This window comes from Pecten maximus, chromosome 3 (assembly GCF_902652985.1).
Source record: "Pecten maximus chromosome 3, xPecMax1.1, whole genome shotgun sequence".
NCBI lineage: Eukaryota > Metazoa > Mollusca > Bivalvia > Pectinida > Pectinidae > Pecten > Pecten maximus.
Genome location: NC_047017.1, coordinates 4,696,561 through 4,714,368, shown reverse-complemented (window position 1 = coordinate 4,714,368; position 17,808 = coordinate 4,696,561). Strand labels below are relative to the sequence as shown.

The window sequence follows — 17,808 nt, the reverse complement described above, 5'->3', positions numbered from 1 at the left end:
CGTAACTATAAAGCCACATATACGAGTATAAATTTAATTGCGACGTTTCAAGAAATTCCATTTAAAACAGTTAAAACAACAAACAAAAAATTAATAAAAAAAATTGTCAAGATGTATAAAATAGTAAACATATTTATAATTATGTGTCCCAACACTTTTTTTCCGTCCCTGCATAATCCATATTATGCCGATATAACTTGAAGAAAAGACATGTGTATAAGCCAAGCCTGATCTCCCAATAAATTCCATGGATATATTGAAAGCCATTGATATTAATTGATAGTGCTAGAGCTAAGGTCATGACACAGGGGCATGTCTAGTCTTAGCATAGCCGTATAATATTCTTTTGGTCCCGGATATGACGCGACAGGTGACATTGGTCAATGTAGCGGTAAATGCAAAATGCAGATATGCAGTTAAAAACGAAGCAAAGTTAAGATTGAATGCAAGCTGAATAAGTGGTTGTATCTTTTCAAATGACACATTGATGAAATTATATTCCTGATTCAAATGCAGTTTTATTTTCACCAAAAAAATGATTCAAGCTGATATAATTTTGTTCTCCGTGCTGAAACGCATTTGTTCGTTAATTTATTTCACCAGCAGTTTTACATTATAACCACCAGAATTTAAAAAAAGATAAACAAAAACTATGCCGTTTATCTTTTTTTAAAGATATTTCTTGTTTTATATAAGACTAGACATGCCCCTGTGGTCAATACGTATACTTAGCTAAATGACCGCTATATTTAGCAACAAATGGTACATGTAATAACGAGCCACAGCAGAACAAATTTACTGATAACGTTCAAAACGTATATCCACCAAAAACATTGCTTTAACGAAAATGCACCTTTTTAAATCATCGGTATAAAATATAGTCACACCAGTACCGGATTCAACCAGTTACAGTCAAACACTTACTATTTCAATAACTCTTCTGCAAACGGTAGCTGTAGGAATTCTCCTATAGGTGAATTTGTTATAAAATAGCTTATATATATAACAAAATAATAAACTCCAATTGGATGCAGTAAAAAGTGACATTTATACGACAGTCTTGGGTTTATGTCAGATAACTGCAGTTCACACAAATAACTCTGTATTCCTCTAAAACTGACTTACGCAGTTGACTCCAAACCTCGGCCTGCGATTTTCCTGTGTAGTTACTACTTCATAGAAATGATATTTGTTTAATTTTTTTCAAGAAATTTTATTTCCTATTTAATGTCATTCAAAACATCAGAGACATATATACAGACACTTTATTGGCACACTATTCCGTTTAAACTTTTTATCACACACAACGCGCTCTCGAAAATCAATGTGAAGAGGTTAAATTTGTTCTACACACGAGCAGGTTTGCACTGAAAATGTCCTGGTTATTCAAAGCCTTTGCACTCATTGACTGAAAAGGGTCATTTTTTTTGGAAGGACGTGTTGTTGAATTCTTAGATGTGCCATTTGTAAGTTTGATAGCTCCATACACAACTGCATGTAACTTTAGTATTCGAACATCCGGGTCTTCAGCACGCAATCGCAGTTTATCAACAATGAAGTTTCGAAACGTCCAGACTGATAGCGACCTGGTCAATATGCTCCATCTTCTCTGACCCGTATCTGTAAGACAGGAGGCATAAAACATAAACTATATATTGTAAACCACCTCGGATACATGGTATATTAAATAAGTACAACTTGAAAATATTTAGATAGGCTAAAATGAACTGATGCTATTCAGACAAAAATAAAGGAACATTATTATGCAAAAGACATATACGGGCTACATTCAGATAAGCTAAAATCATTGGATGCTATATGGGCAAAATATACAAACAATTTTAGATAAGCGAGAATGACGTGATGCTATTTAGACAAGAAAGTAACATATATATATATATAATATGTATATAACATATTAGGATAAGCCGGAAAGAACAATATGACATTGTTAAGATAAAACGGTACCATCCATGCATATGTTAATGTCCCTTTTGTGAAGTAAAATCCTTGCGAATCGGTTTCAAAAGAATTTCTGTGATTTACAGCGGCTTTAATCAGACAGAGGTGTACCTCTTATTACATTACAAAATCAGATTTACGAGCACGAAACTTTATTCTATTTCGGTACCTTGCTAACATCAATAATACCAATCGTGTCCATGGTATTGTACTCAAAAGGGACGTATACATTGTCATGGTAGAATAATTAGTTTAAATGGAGGCTTCAAGGCATCGTGAGATTTTTCGCATAGTCACTTTACTGAAACTCACAAGTATATGATGTGAAGTTAAACGATACCAAAGAGATGCCGAATTGAAAAAGTAAGGAGTAGATATTATATAGCACTAGAAACTGGTGTAAAATGCCTCTTATCTCTGTCGAAATGTTTATTTTTCCCATACCAGGTATATACGCCTATTATGATTGAAGTCTAAATTTTCAAGACTTTTTATCTGAAATTTATACTTTGGAGCTCGATTTCGTCAATACTGTTGATTCAATGATGATAGCAGACATACCATTCCATGCATTAAAATCTAAACGGATATACATGTGACATGTGAACAATTGATCACTATTTACTTGAATATGGTTTATGCATCAACAAGGGCCCGTCGGAGGGCCACAACATACGCCCGCCGCAATATTTGACACTTGGAAGTAGGTAGTTTCACAGGTTGTAATGCTTTAAAATGAAGTATCATTGTTGGAAAGTTGGAAGGAGATATTGATACACATAATGGTGTGTAGTCGAAACCGAAGGGCAACTTTAAATGATGAGATGTATATATGTTGCAAATATGGGAAACCTTGGTTTAGACACAACAACACAAAAATTAGTTCACATGTTTTTATACAGAATATATACATTAAAAGAACCTCTTTGCAAAGAATCAGCCTCCTAATACCATTATTAAGTGAATGGTGAGCAATTACAAAATTTTAACCAGACAAGTAAAATCATCAAAGGGGAATAACTCCACAAATAAGGGGGTAAGGGGCATGATTTTGGTATGCGACACTCCGGCTTATCAAGATGTATATTTGTGTCAAGTATGGAGATCCTGGGTCGGGTAGTATTGAAGTTGTGGTCCGGATAAGTAAAATCATCAAAGGGCAATAACTCCGCTAATAAGGGGGTAAGGGGCATAATTTTGGTATGTGACACTCCGACTCATCTAGATGTATATTTGTGTCAAGTATGGAGAGCCTGGGTCGAGTAGTATTGGAGTTATGGTCCGGACAAGTAAAATCATCAAAGGGCAATAACTCCGCTAATAAGGGGGTAAGGGGCATAATTTTGGTATGTGACACTCCGGCTCATCTAGATGTATATTTGTGTCAAGTATGGAGAGCCTGGGTCGGGTAGTATTGGAGTTATGGTCCGGACACCATATGTGCCCGCCCGCCCGCCAACATGATAACATAATACGTCCCGTCTGTCGTCGGGCGTATAAAAATGAGTGAAACAATCCCTGTTTTGTCAATATAAAATTGCGACAAAAACGAATGTCCAAAACAGCACCCTGCTGGACACAGTAGTATTCCTAATCAATAAGTTTGTTAACACACCTGTGTACAAATGGAACTACCCACTTTGAATATCCCACGAAAAGGTCAACGCGACAGGTCATTCTGGTTTGACTATACTCCGATTTCGTTTGAAAAATGGTATTCAAGATATGATGTAAAATGACAATGTTGATTATACGTTTTACTCCATTGCAGTCAAAGACATTGCAAACTCTTCTACGTTTAGCAGTTTATCACTGCATCAACGGACAACTTGACCGGTGAGGACAAAACATGTGAATTTTCAAATTTCAAATTTTCGAATGGCCTTTTTCGAGATTTCATTTGATTTAAACATATTTTTATTGCCATAAATCAAAACAAATAGGATTGGACACATTTTATAACAACATTATTAAAGCCCTTTCTCAAATAAGTACAAAGGTTCAACATTTGGCAAAAAGTGAAGGTCATCAATTGAATATTTTTGTAGCATTGTTCTCCGAAGATTCAAAAGTAAGGAAAGTACTGAAGAAAATAAATTTATACATAATTAAATCTTTTGGTGGTTTTACAAACATGTGCACGTTTCTGAATATAAGTATGTTTGTGTCTAAGGGCAGATGTTTATTTCCACAGAGAAGTAACTCTTAAGTTAATGGCTTCATCTTAATTTTGGAGACTAAGAAAAAGTAAACACCTCTATTCATCATAATGTGGACTATTGAAAGAAAAAATGAAAGGCATTTTCACAAGGGTTACCGCAAGTGCATTCTGCATTTTCTACCAGGTTTACTCGACATTAATCATATTTGAGAGAACAGTTTTGGTACCTTAACTTCGTATGAATTATATTAATTTTCCTATCGCCGAAGCAATAACAACTAGGGGATTTTCATGTATTTAAATCTGGAGAAATATAATTTTTGAATATCCTCAATGAAGGTGGAGATCTAGTAGTATGATCTAGTTCATTTCATGGACGAAGACTTGAAGTGAAAATGGAAGATTTCCTACTAGAAAACCTATATTTTGGAACAACAAAATCATTTCGTTTTCTCAGTACATAAGGGATATTTTGACCAACCATTTCATTTAATATAGAATTAAAAAAGTCTAGAGTAAAATTATTTTTCATCTTGTACAGTAGTTGTAGTTTGCTTCTTTTTAAGTCTATCCAACAGTAACTCTAGAACAGACTCAAACTATCAAGAATTGCTACTAGCATATGAAGGTAAACCAGTTATAATACGTTAGCTTATCCTACTTTGACCTCACACATGTAACTGCAGAACCCTTCACTGCGTGATGGATGTAATTGTTTGTTTGCTGGGTTTAACAGCCAGAGTCATTTTGAGGCGGGGTCTCCTTGTAGTAGTTGGTGACTACCTCTCTAAACCGCATATATATATTTGGAGGCGCGTCGCATGCCACCTATACAGAAGATAAAGTGTTGTTGTCAAGGCTTTGATTCGCAGTTAAAGAATGTGGCATGCGATTAATATTCACAATGCATGTTTCGTTGACGAAGCCTCTACATAATACTCGATCCTGTTTTCCTACATGTACATTTTAATTGTCTTTTGCTTTGTTCATTTTATCCATTGTTTCATCAATTTTCAATATGATTAACAGCTTTGTTTACACTACAGTAGTTTACGGGATTGGCGTAGTTATATTTAGAAAGAAATTCCCTGGAAACACAAACTATAAAAATATAATTATAAATGTGCTTCAACTCACTATAACGATGTGTTATCAAATTCACATGATTTATTTAAACTACGGGGCTCATTTTCATCGGAAATGCTTGAATTAGATTAAAAGTTATAGGACTCATTTCCCTCGAATGTGACTTTAATATTCCGTAATTACTCGTAAACCGCATCTTAATACGCATCGCGAAATAATCCGCAGATCAAACGGGATTTATTAACCAATTTACTTCCACACTGCTCACGTACATCCGCACTATTAAGCATTACTGAAATTTAACGGGAAACCTTTATACTTCAGAACACGTGAGAATGAATGTTTGGAAATAACAATTTCCACCACATTTAAAATTATTCAATAACTGAACGAATAAGAATCACGCCGAGTTGGTGAGTTTGTTTACCCAATAAGATGATACCATTAATCGGGAGTGTACTTTTATTATAGCGAAAATTATGCATTTAAAAGAACAGCATTCTTTCTTTTTTATTTCGAGAAGGATTCCCATACTAATCAAAATATGATTTCTTAATTAGTGTTAATTTAAAACAGCCCGATAACAGTTTTTATCTAGTAGAAGACAAATTGAATCGACAGAATTAAACATTGTGTCATCCCTAATCCCTGATCCGGATAAAACAAATATATCTTCGCTGTAAAACGAACAAATTAATACTATGGAGAGACTGCTGAAATATTGGAAAAGGCGCAATTATGCAATTCATAATGTCATCTTTCAAGGCACCGTTGTAAATTTCCTTTTTACTTGACTTGGTGCTCTAAATCCACCGAGTATAATAACCCATTTGCTGTGGAACACACCTCCAAGCAAAACGCAAGCTTCAATATTAATTTCAGTATTGTAGTGACGTCATTGCTGTTGTTGAAGTAAACCGAATAATTACAAGTATCAATGAATGAAAAGGAAATAACAAAAAAAAACAAACAAAAAAACAAAAAAAACGAAGACAAAAATGGTGTCTTTAATAAATAATTAAAAGATCAAAACCTCAATTACCGACAGGATTCGTGTGAATTACCTCAAAAATCTTGTTCTCAAAAGCGTTTTGTTGAGGTATGTGATCCTTTTGTGTCTGCCATCGTTTCCGAATGAGGAGAATTGTCCCGCCCACTAATACGGCCATTGTGACGGTAACCATGGCGACAATCACTCCCACCAGGTAGTTTTGGTACGTTCGAGTGTCAATCACGGACTCTGTGAAATAGAAATGAAAACTATTATAGTGACGTCACGATCAAAAACATTGTTGTCGTGTACGTCATAACGTACCCGAGGTGACTATACTCGATACAAGTTTGGTGTTTGATCTTACTTTGAAGTCGAGTAGAATTCTAAGTACTACGCGATACTGTTTAAGAGAGCGTTTTATTTAGTTAATGATCTTCACTACTACATCTCAATTGATATATATTGCGAACTAAACCGAAGCATTCCGGCTATATCGAAACCGAATTATCTCGATCTAATTAACACCTCTGCACCTCGTGATATGACCAATATAGATCTACGCCCTGTCATACCGAAACCACATTATCTGAGCCCTGATGTACAGAAAACAGAATAGCTGTATACATGTACATCCTATATTTAGACATATTAGTTTTTCAGGGCATTGTACCAAATGCTGAAGTATCTTGGCATATAGTTATATAAAAACTAAAAGTTTATCGAAACAAACACCTCGACAAAGATTTTCCGGACTTCAACCTGGGTTAAATCTAAGGAACGTCACGTGAACAAAGTAAGTACCCCATCAGCGATAGTGTACCACAAGGTACATTATTATCAAAACTGCTATATTTCACAAAAAATATATTGCGTTTTCTATTATGAAGACTACACAACTGATCTATCAGATCCGTTTGTCTTGTGATGCTTGCGTTCTTTAACATTTACATTGTATTACGATACAAACACGGACACAAATGTGGTACGCGCCATTGTGATGTCTTCATTTTGACATTGATATCAGGGAAATTAATTTGGATATGATTTAGTGTTTTAATACAATTAACCGCTATCATGTAATTTAGCACTATGGTATAATTTAGCGCTATGATGTAATTTAGCACTATGGTATAATTTAGCACTATGGTATAATTTAGCACTGGTATAATTTAGCACTATGGTATAATTTAGTGCTATGGTATAATTTAGTGCTATGATATAATTTAGCACTATGGTATAATTTAGCACTATGGTATAATTTAGTGCTATGGTATAATTTAGCACTATGGTATAATTTAGTGCTATGATATGATTTAGCGCGCGTTATGATATAATTTAGCACTATGGTATAATTTAGCACTATGGTATAATTTAGTGCTATGATATAATTTAGTGCTATGATATGATTTAGCACTATGGTATAATTTAGCACTATTGTATAATTTAGTGCTATGGTATTATTTAGTGCTATGGTATAATTTAGCACTATGGTATAATTTAGTGCTATGATATGATTTAGCGCGCGCTATGATATAATTTAGCACTATGGTATAATTTAGCACTATGGTATAATTTAGCACTATGGTATAATTTAGTGCTATGATATGATTTAGCACTATGGTATAATTTAGCACTATGGTATAATTTAGTGCTATGGTATAATTTAGCACTATGGTATAATTTAGTGCTATGATATGATTTAGCGCGCGCTATGATATAATTTAGCACTATGGTATAATTTAGCACTATAGTATTATTTAGCACTATGGTATAATTTAGTGCTATGATATGATTTAGCGCTATGATGCAATTTAGCGCTATTTTATGATATAGCCTTATTGTATAATTTAGCGCTGATATTGTTAAGCGCTAAAATGTACGTGTGTGTATGTTCTAATTTAGTTTTATGATATAGTTTATTTAGCACGATCATATAATTTAGCGCTGAGACCATTTAACGCTATGCTCTAAATTTAGCACTATGATACAATTTAACACGTTCATTAAATAAAGTGTTATGATCTAATTAAGAATTTTCATTTAAATTAGAGCTGGTATAATTTAACGTTATCTTATCGTTTAGTGCTATGTTGATTAGTGCTATGATGTAATCTAGCGCTGATATAAATCAGTACTATGGTGTAATCTAGCACTATCATATAATTTAGCGCTATGATGTAATCTATCGCTGTGATGTAATCTATCGTTATGATGTAATCTAGCGCTGATATAAATCAGTACTATGATGTAATCTAGCGCTGATATAAATTAGTGCTATGATGTAATCTAGCGCTGATATAAATTAGCGCTATGATGTAATCTAGCGCTGATATAAATTAGCACTATGATGAGCTATGCTGTCTTCCTTTATTGTAACAGAGAGGGCCACACGACTTACATGTTGGACACTGTACACGCCATGTGATGCAGCCTGGTTACATTTAAACAAGGGATGCTGGATCAATTATGTACTCTGCCATCCCTGCGATGTTGTCTTATAGATGATAATGTAATGATTTATACGATGAGCTGTGTATCTGAAATGTCATCTTTCTATATCAGCGATGATAACAGAGATAGATGTGTGTAGAGGAGCGGATATATATTCTAAACTGGGACCTGGAGGCTTGCTTCTAAAATCAATAACAGTCAGCTATTTACGTCCAATACTTGTTGCACGATACCGTACAAAGTACAATGTAGTTGGATGGATGGAGCTCCCTAGCGTCGGAGATACACTATCTTCATACTAAAATACGATGTATATGGTTTCATACATAACATGATAGGCCTAAATACTTTCTCTCAATTCGATCAATTTTCCTTCATTATGTGCCTATTAAGCTTCAGCACGGATTGGCGAACAAGGTGATTGGCGCGATGACAGACTGTCTCTGGACGACGATTACTGGAATGTGATTCTGGCGGAAATAGAATCAAATGTCTGCGGACAAGTGGAACTGGCGCATGTAAATGGTATTAATGTTTACAAGTATGGGTACAACAAACACACATGCACTAATCCGACAAGCTGTTCTGAGGTTATGTCATTGTTTTGTGGAGTAGATTTTTTTTCAGAGTTGTTTTATACTGGTTACCAGGAACAAATTCCCAACCGACGATACACAATTTATATTACCGTAGAGACCGCTGTCAGTTCCCTTTACATTAATTTCTTATGAGCATTTAACTTTTTTTTTCGTTCTGCTCTGTATGTTCGTCATTATTGGTATACCCAAGTATTGCGGCTTTGTTTGATGTTGTTTTAGCATTGAAACATATATTTCTGTTAAGATTATTTTCGAAAGAAAGCATTCGTTCTGAGAGTACAACGCACTTATGTATTTATTTCTAATGGTTTGGGACAAAAACAAAATAAATTGTTCAAGTATATTCCGGTGAGCTCCTCTTTAACAAGAAAAACGTAATACAAAGCAAAAATGGTGGCAATTGTCACGAGGTTTCGGCTTGAATGGTAATTGATAGTCTTTTCTTGGCAAGTGTAGAGAAAAGAAAATATTAAGATAACAGCACAACACGGTATGCAATTGCCCCATTTGGTTGAACTCAAACAAAACATAGATTCACTGTTATGATACATATATATCAGGGAGTACCCTTATTTATGTTTTTTCTCTCCAAATGTAACTCCGTACTGCTCTGGTGTGTTATATTGAATTGCAGAGGCGGCTGTCGAGACTGAAGACCAATAATGACATTTGTAGCCGAGCGAATCAGCCCAAAAAAGATAGTCCAGACGAAGCTGTCAGACAAAGCTCGCCAGCATAGAGGTTAAAACGCCTAACAAGACAACGTTAACACAAGCTGAACATCTCCACATGGGACGAAGTGTGATTGGATTGTGTAGTGGGAATTATTTGGGTAATGAATGGGTCAAATCTCATCAATCTCGAAGGGAGGTTTCATCCTGACCTTTGTATAATGGCATAAAGCCGATGTTTTCCACAGATACGTATGTATATATATTACTGTCTGTCACTTATCATTGGTAGGTATAGTTATTCAATAGTCAGGGGAACCATTTCATGTAATTGAATAATGGACAATGATATTTCAAACACAGACGATGATCGTGGCAGTCGGGATCAATTTATCAAAGCTTGTTAAGTTCAGGTTTATTTTAGTTTTTTATCGATAGCTTAATATTGTTTATTATATTTGTTTGTCAGTTATTTTTGTATTTTATTTTTATTCTAAAAAAAAACAAATACGTTATGTCAAAAAGTGGCACTTTTAATGGTTAAAAGACATATGCTTTATTGCAAAGGGAAGCAGATATTTGCACTGTTATCACGGATACGTTTCAAATAGTTAGATAGTACATTTTGTTTTATTACACTGTGTAACATTAACATTAACATTCGGTGCTGAAACCATGAGTTTCAGAAGAATAAGCGTTTTCTGCGTTGTTGATGACACCTTACACGTGGAATTCTCAAAGCTTGTGCTTGCAAATATCACACTGACGAACTCTATGTATAATTTTAAGACGTTTGTTTCGACGAATACGTAGTATTTTTAATATCAAATTCTTTGTTTCAAACCTTACTTCTTTGTATTTCACCGTAACGAATGGCAAATGCTTTTAACTGTGTAACTAGTTCAAAAACCAATTGGGTATATAAATAGAACATGCAGTGTACAACCCAATTTATTGACAAACATACATATCCTTTGATTCCATTTTTGGGTAGACTCATTTATTACATTGAAAATTTGAATACATGTACATCTTAAATAAACATACAACTTATATTATTTTTTTTTTTTTTTTTTTGTGTGAAATTTAATATATTGAGAAATTAAATTAAACTGTAGGTTCGGGCTGCTTGAATCACATTCCATTCCTTCTTTTAACATGCCAAGCAATATATATGTCTTTACCTGCCGTGGTTAGGAAATGAATTTCCTGGAAGTGGATCCAGGTCACGTTTTGCACGAGAACGTCTAGCCAAGCTGTGTACATCGTGGAGGGATCAAGGTCCGTTATATGAACTTTCGTTTTTGTCTTGTTGACTGGAATATGTAAAACTTTGGTATCCTCGTTCAACTGCTTCCAGCAGACGACAATGCTGGTGACGTCCTCGTCACATAGCGACAAGGACCAGTTAAGAACAGCAGATCTCTCCAGAACCTGATAAATCTGGAACAGCCGACCGGCAGATTCGCTTAGGTTTACTGAAATGGTTAACGATAAAGAAATTTACTAATTTATTTACTATGAATTTTTATTTTCATTTTAATTCATTTCAGTTTAATTCATTTTGGCTTTGCTGTTTCTAGCTCTCATTTTGTTTTGAAAAGTGCTACTAAAATGTGCCTTTTGTACAATCTTTTCAAGAATATATATTTAAATGTAAATGTTATTTTCGAAGATGAATAAGAAGTAATTATCTTATAAACTTTATAAAACAAAGTTATAGTCCATTTCAGAGATTCCCCCTAAAGATCATCCCTTTGTTCCAAACGTTTGGTAAAAACCGTGAAGGTTTGAATCTAAAAAACATTCTCATTCCTCAACAAATGTAAACATTACCTATGCATTATTGCTCTAACCCATTTACCATCAACTTGGTTAATAAATGAATATATGCTGATCTAGTGTTCATAAGAAATACAGTTTTTTCCTGCAAGGTGACGTCAAACCACGAGGACGTACAATCTACCATTAGACCTTGGATGTACCTTCTCCGCAGTTGCAAATAATTTTAAAACACTCCAATGAACGACATACGCGTTAGTAAATATATCAATATATTGAGTTATACGCACACCATAATAAGTCAAGTGTATGTCAACGCCATGAGGTACATGGCTATGTATTTACTGTCATATACAACCGGGCAACATCAACAAACTCCAATTTCCATTGCTTGATGTTACAAGGTCTAATACTGTAAACTAACTTATTTTCACGGCCATTTAATTTCGAGAACTAAAATCATCAAAAGATCTAATTTACCTATAGTTTAAACTATTTCGCGGCGATTAATTTTCGCGAAATACGTGCAAATAAGCTGGTTTACAGTAGTAGTAACAGAATACTGTAAACGTAATAATTCTGGCGGACCCAAATTTTAGCGCGTCACGAATCTGGAACCAATTAGCGCAATGCTGAATTGGTGATTCCATGTACAATACTAGCCTTAGAAAACAACGGACAGAAATAGCGATAAAGGTAATCATAGTTTAGCGGAATGTTTTCAACGCCAAAATTGCTAAAGTAAGATGACCGCTAAAATACGTTTACAGTTACTGTAGTACAGAATGATAAGCTAAATCTCCGTTTAAGTGGTGATTCGAAGTTTCAAAGAAAGTTTGTATGAATATTTACCACACTTGACCCCGTTCCAGGAGAACCCTTTACAACAAGTATAAATAGGTTGTGAAATAAGGACATCTACGACCGGAAGCGTCTTGTTTCCTTCATACACTGCAGCTGACGTCATAGACTCGCTGCTGTTGTACATCAAGGTCACAAAGTTATTTAGTGAAATGTTACGACTGGTGACTCTGGAAAATACAAAACAATAACAAACCAAAGTGAATTGCTTTGAAAAGTGAGATGATCGATTTGGTATTTGTGCGATGAGATATGTTTTGGTTCGACTGCTAAGCTTCCTAACTTGGCAGATGTCGCATCTTGATTATTTATGGTGTCTTCCTTTTATTTTAATCTTTCCAGTTGCATGTTGATAAATCTTTGGCCGTTACTTTAGTTATTCGGAAAGCAAGTTATCTGTTGTCGCGGTTGGTCGGTCTTCCTCCCGTCCGTCTAACGCCAGTTTTTATTCTTTGAATTGATTTTCAATAAGAGGCCTAGAGTAAAACGGTTTGACCAGCAGTATGCTACGCGGAAGTGGTATAAAGCTATGAAAATAAGTATGCTAATACCAGACAATGTTGCAGGTTTTAATAAGTTATGTTGTCCATGAAATTGTTCTACATTTTAAAAGGCTTTGGATAATACATCGTTGGATACCAACGCCCGTGGGTCAGCTCAGCCAAAAAACCTCGTTTCGATAGATGCCATTTGATTGGCTCCGTCACAATTTCCTAGCAGAATTTTAACCAATGAGATTGAAGGTAAGATACGCTTTATAATGGCGGCGAACATTCGTGTAAACCTGTCAACTCCACCGTAGCCGGTCCCAAGCCCGAGTTGAGAAAGGAGGAGGGGAGCACCAACTGACAACATCTAACAGTCACCCCAGACTAATGTTCTAACCTAGAGTCGCGAGTAGAGGTTGTAACCTAAATCGAGACTTTAAACCAGCAACATCAACATCAACATCAAAGTGTAAACCTGTTACAGAAATTTAACATCGGTGGTTTAAAATCTGTTTTGAAGTATTTCATAGACACCCTTTTATCCGAGATAGATGTTCACCTATCAATTAAAACAGGTGGTGGAAAAAGCTACCAGACCCTTGAGCCTATCTGGACTCAGAAACACGGAAACGAAAGTTATTCAGTTTTGATCGTTTCTTCTCCGGAATCAATCATGAGAGGACAATTCGAATATTTAACTTCGTGTGGTTTTCCGTTATTTACACTGGAAGGGATTCATGTGAGGAAAATCCAATTTCATCCGAGAAGTTCCAGTTCCTATTTGCATCACCAGAATCAATCTTTTCCCGCAAAAAATGGCGAGCTTTGCTTTCTAGCAGCAACAATTATAAACTCATTGTTGTAGACTAAGCTCATATCGTTTTGAAGTGGTATGTAAAATTATTTTCTGTTAACTTTTTCTTATTGGCAATAATTGTGAAAAGGAGTCATTAACAGATCTGATTTAAAATGAACATGATGTACATGAGCATTCGATCACCAGAATTGTATACCATCCGTATTGTTTATTAGTGTTTTCCCGGATATTTCGGAAAAATCCTTAACCGAATAGGGACAATTTTACATGTGATTTAAAAGATTTACATGCTAATAATTGTTTCATGCTTACCAGTTTTATAATGCGGTTGAAATTTATATCTGTACTAAATTAATTAAGAATGGGGTCATTTTACACACCCATTTATAAAGATAGAATCACTGTATTATTATTTTTTGATGATGGGTAATGTTTGTAGCTTACAGTAATTATTACCTATTTGACATTTTTTACAGTGCTGAAGGCAACAAAGGTGAACGATCCCTTTCGTATTTGGTAAGGTTAAGTCGAGGAGAACGGTTCACTAATTAATTGCTGCTAACAGTGACAGCTCATGAATCAGCAAGGAAAGAAATGCGCAAGACATTCAGCATGAGAAACTACTTGGAGAATGATAACAATCCAGACAGGGAAAACATAAAGCTTTTTGTAGACAAATTTAAACGTACTGTAGCATTATCTGACATTTTCTTCTTTTTAGTATCTACAGTTTTCTTCTTTTTAGTATCTACAGTTAGACTGCAAAAAGAAAAATGACCCCGCTACACCATATTTTGTCCATCAATAAAGGCTTGCGGAGACATATCTACAATGTTAAGGATATAACTGGAGACAACATTAAATTTATGCAAATGTATCATTCAAGAAAAATGACAGTGTGAAAGAGGAAATTAAATTTGACAAGGCAAATTCAGATGGCCAGATATGGATTTAAGTAGCGACTAATGCTGCAGGAATGGGTACTTTAAAGGAGTTAACAATGCTATCAACGTTGGCTCTAAGACATGGCTTCAATTGTTCAGCCTTAAGGTCGGGTAGGAAGAGACAGCAATGGCGATACCGGTTTTTGTTTTTGTTTTTTTTTCTAGAAGACAGTGTCGGAACTTGGATGTTGACATGAAACGTTAAATAGAAAATCATGACGAGTATCGGAGGGAGATAATATTATCTGCATACAACTCAATACCAAAACAAAATTCTGCAGGCATATTGCGATTTATGTACAAAATATTGTAAATGTGCTAAAGAAGAATTTGCAAAGACGACCATCCATTGATGTAATTGAAATTCCAGAGTTTTATTTAAGTTCTGATAGTTATTTAGATTTGTCTTCCTCTAACACCAACTTTGAAGGATTTACTGTGTAACATTGCATCGTGTATTGTTTAAAAGGGAAATATAACAACAGTTCAAATGTGACATATATATATTTATAAATGTGCTTTTAATAATATTTCATACATATCTTACTTAATAAATGAAACCGAAATAAAGTATGCACGTTTTAAACAATAATTAACAGTTTATAATAGTTGAGGAAGTTCCAATAGTTAAAAAACTTCAGCTATAAATAAAGTCACAGTACAAATACAATTTATTTCTTATTGCTTTTAAAAACACTTACAAGGGGCATCATCAGAGACCTATAGATATGGTATCTGGACACATGCTGTAATCAGATACCTGTGATAGTTATAATCAGATACCTGTGGTAGTTATAGTCAGATACCTGTGGTAGTTATAGTAAGATACCTGTGGTAGTTATAGTCAGATACCTGTGGTAGTTATAGTCAGATACCTGTGGTAGTTATAATCAGATACCCGTGGTAGTTATAATCAGATACCTGTGGTAGTTATAGTAAGATACCTGTGGTAGTTATAGTCAAATACCTGTGATAGTTATAATCATATACCTGTGGTAGTTATAGTCAGATACCTGTGGTAGTTATAGTCAGATACCTGTGGTAGTTATAATCAGATACCCGTGGTAGTTATAATCAGATACCTGTGATAGTTATAGTCTGATATCTGTAGTTATAATCAGATACATGTGGAGCTGACCCACGGGTAATAAGCTTTGTAGTGCAATCAACCGTAGATATTCGACGTCGATGGTAACACAATTTCAGAGAAATGTATAGTGTGCAAAAGCATGGAAAAGTAAATAAGTATGATTTGTAAATATCAAGAACAGAAGGAATTGTAATAGGGTACCCTTTGGAACTCCTATAAAACACAAAATTATAAACATAAATCAACCATGTTGAGCACTTTTAAAGGTAGGTATAAAACGATTTTTTGTCTTACTTACATGTTATATGAAAGGGTTAAAGACTCAGTAAGATTATGAAAAAAATACAAAAGAAATACATGACAGAGAAGTGGGATGCTGAATTATGACTGAATCTCCCCCTGCGAAAGAGCAACGAACAACGAACTTATAAACTAACAGTTTTAAAGGTAGGTGTGAAACGATTTTTACTTCTTTTTCTTATTAAGATGTTAGTTGAAAGAGTTAAAAGATGTGAGTTAGTTTATGAAAGGAAAAAAAATAGAAAAACAATTAAATTTTTTAAAGAAAAATGGGATGCTGAATAGTGACTGCATCACCTCCTACAAAAGAGCAACTAACTACGTAAGTTATGCATATAAGTTATTACAATATTTCAATGTACAATGGAATGATTTTAAGACAGCTATGACTTACCTAACATGTGATGAAACAGAGAACATGATGTGTATACTATCCGGCCCTGGACACTGTATAAAAGTTCTGTCTACAGTACACGAAACACCGTCTGCCCTGGGGACTGAACACTCCTTTAAACTGTAAAAGTACATCAAGGAGGCGCCAGCCCCGGATAGTAGGGATAAGAGGGCGTAGTCTGCTTCATCACATTTACCTTCTATCTGAATAGTCACATTCAACGTCACTGTATGTACCTCATCTGGAAAAAAACAGGTGTAGCTATTTGATGTTAAATCTTGATATTGGAATCTATTTAGCATATTCCTTCCAAATATTCATCGACGAACTTGGCTATGTAAATCTAGGACAAATCCAAAAATGTAATGTTCTCAAAGTGTGGTATAGATCGCAGTGAGATTACTAGGCATCTTATAGCACCGATACGTAGATTATCATAAACTTACATGGCTGACAGATCCATTGATGACAACAGAGGTAGGGCTGATTGACAAGGCGACAATCCGCTCCCGACACTTCCGGCCTCGGACTGGTCGCACAAAGTGGGTAACACGTCATACCATTTCCGGTACAATTGCAGTAGCTGCCACAATCTCTATGCCATGTCTGAATACTGTGATCTCTGTACTGTGAACATGTGCTTTCCTTAGGAAGGGTTTCCACTGCAATTTTGATATTGAAATTATACCTTCAAAACATTTGTCTTGCAAGTAATTTAAAGGCCAATTGATTCGATAATTTCGATAGGCCAATTAATTCGATATTATTTCACTTTCTGACCTACATTGTCCATCAAAAATACCATAAAATAATTTCATATGGTACGTTAATTGGTTGAGTCTGTAACACAGGAACATTTTGTTATTCAATAATTGCTACATTTCCTATTATTATTGGGCTCGATTCAGACAACTTTAGGTTACATATTCTCACTGGTTGCATGATCACGGATACAAATACTAAATGCTCTTTCTAAGGACAGCCGATTTTCATTTCTGGAAATATTATTGACCTAGGGGCAACTTTAAATCAACTGAAACACTTAAATACTAATATGCCATTCTTATAGATCGATTGTGACATTCTTACTTTAAAGCATAAGCCGCTATAGCAACAAAAAAAAAATGTTTAAACAAAGACAAACATGCAAAATGAACATTCATCGACCGCGGGTGCTATCAGCAGTAAACAGCCTGCAATTTATTGAT

At 34.8% G+C, this 17,808-nt stretch overlaps 1 protein-coding gene across 1 annotated transcript in view; it reads right to left on the bottom strand.

Moving 5' to 3' along the window:
- Window positions 1-652: 652 nt before the first annotated feature.
- The window catches only part of LOC117322999, a 50,659-nt gene continuing 33,503 nt past the window's right edge, over window positions 653-17,808 (bottom strand). Inside the window, exons 5-10 of the mRNA XM_033877978.1 lie at window positions 17,047-17,262; window positions 16,601-16,841; window positions 12,559-12,737; window positions 11,109-11,402; window positions 6,274-6,449; window positions 653-1,620 (exon numbers count right to left, since the gene is read on the bottom strand). Coding sequence (XP_033733869.1) covers window positions 1,591-1,620; window positions 6,274-6,449; window positions 11,109-11,402; window positions 12,559-12,737; window positions 16,601-16,841; window positions 17,047-17,262 — 1,136 coding nt within the window. The 3' untranslated portion in view covers window positions 653-1,590. The remainder of the gene's footprint in view (window positions 1,621-6,273; window positions 6,450-11,108; window positions 11,403-12,558; window positions 12,738-16,600; window positions 16,842-17,046; window positions 17,263-17,808) is intronic.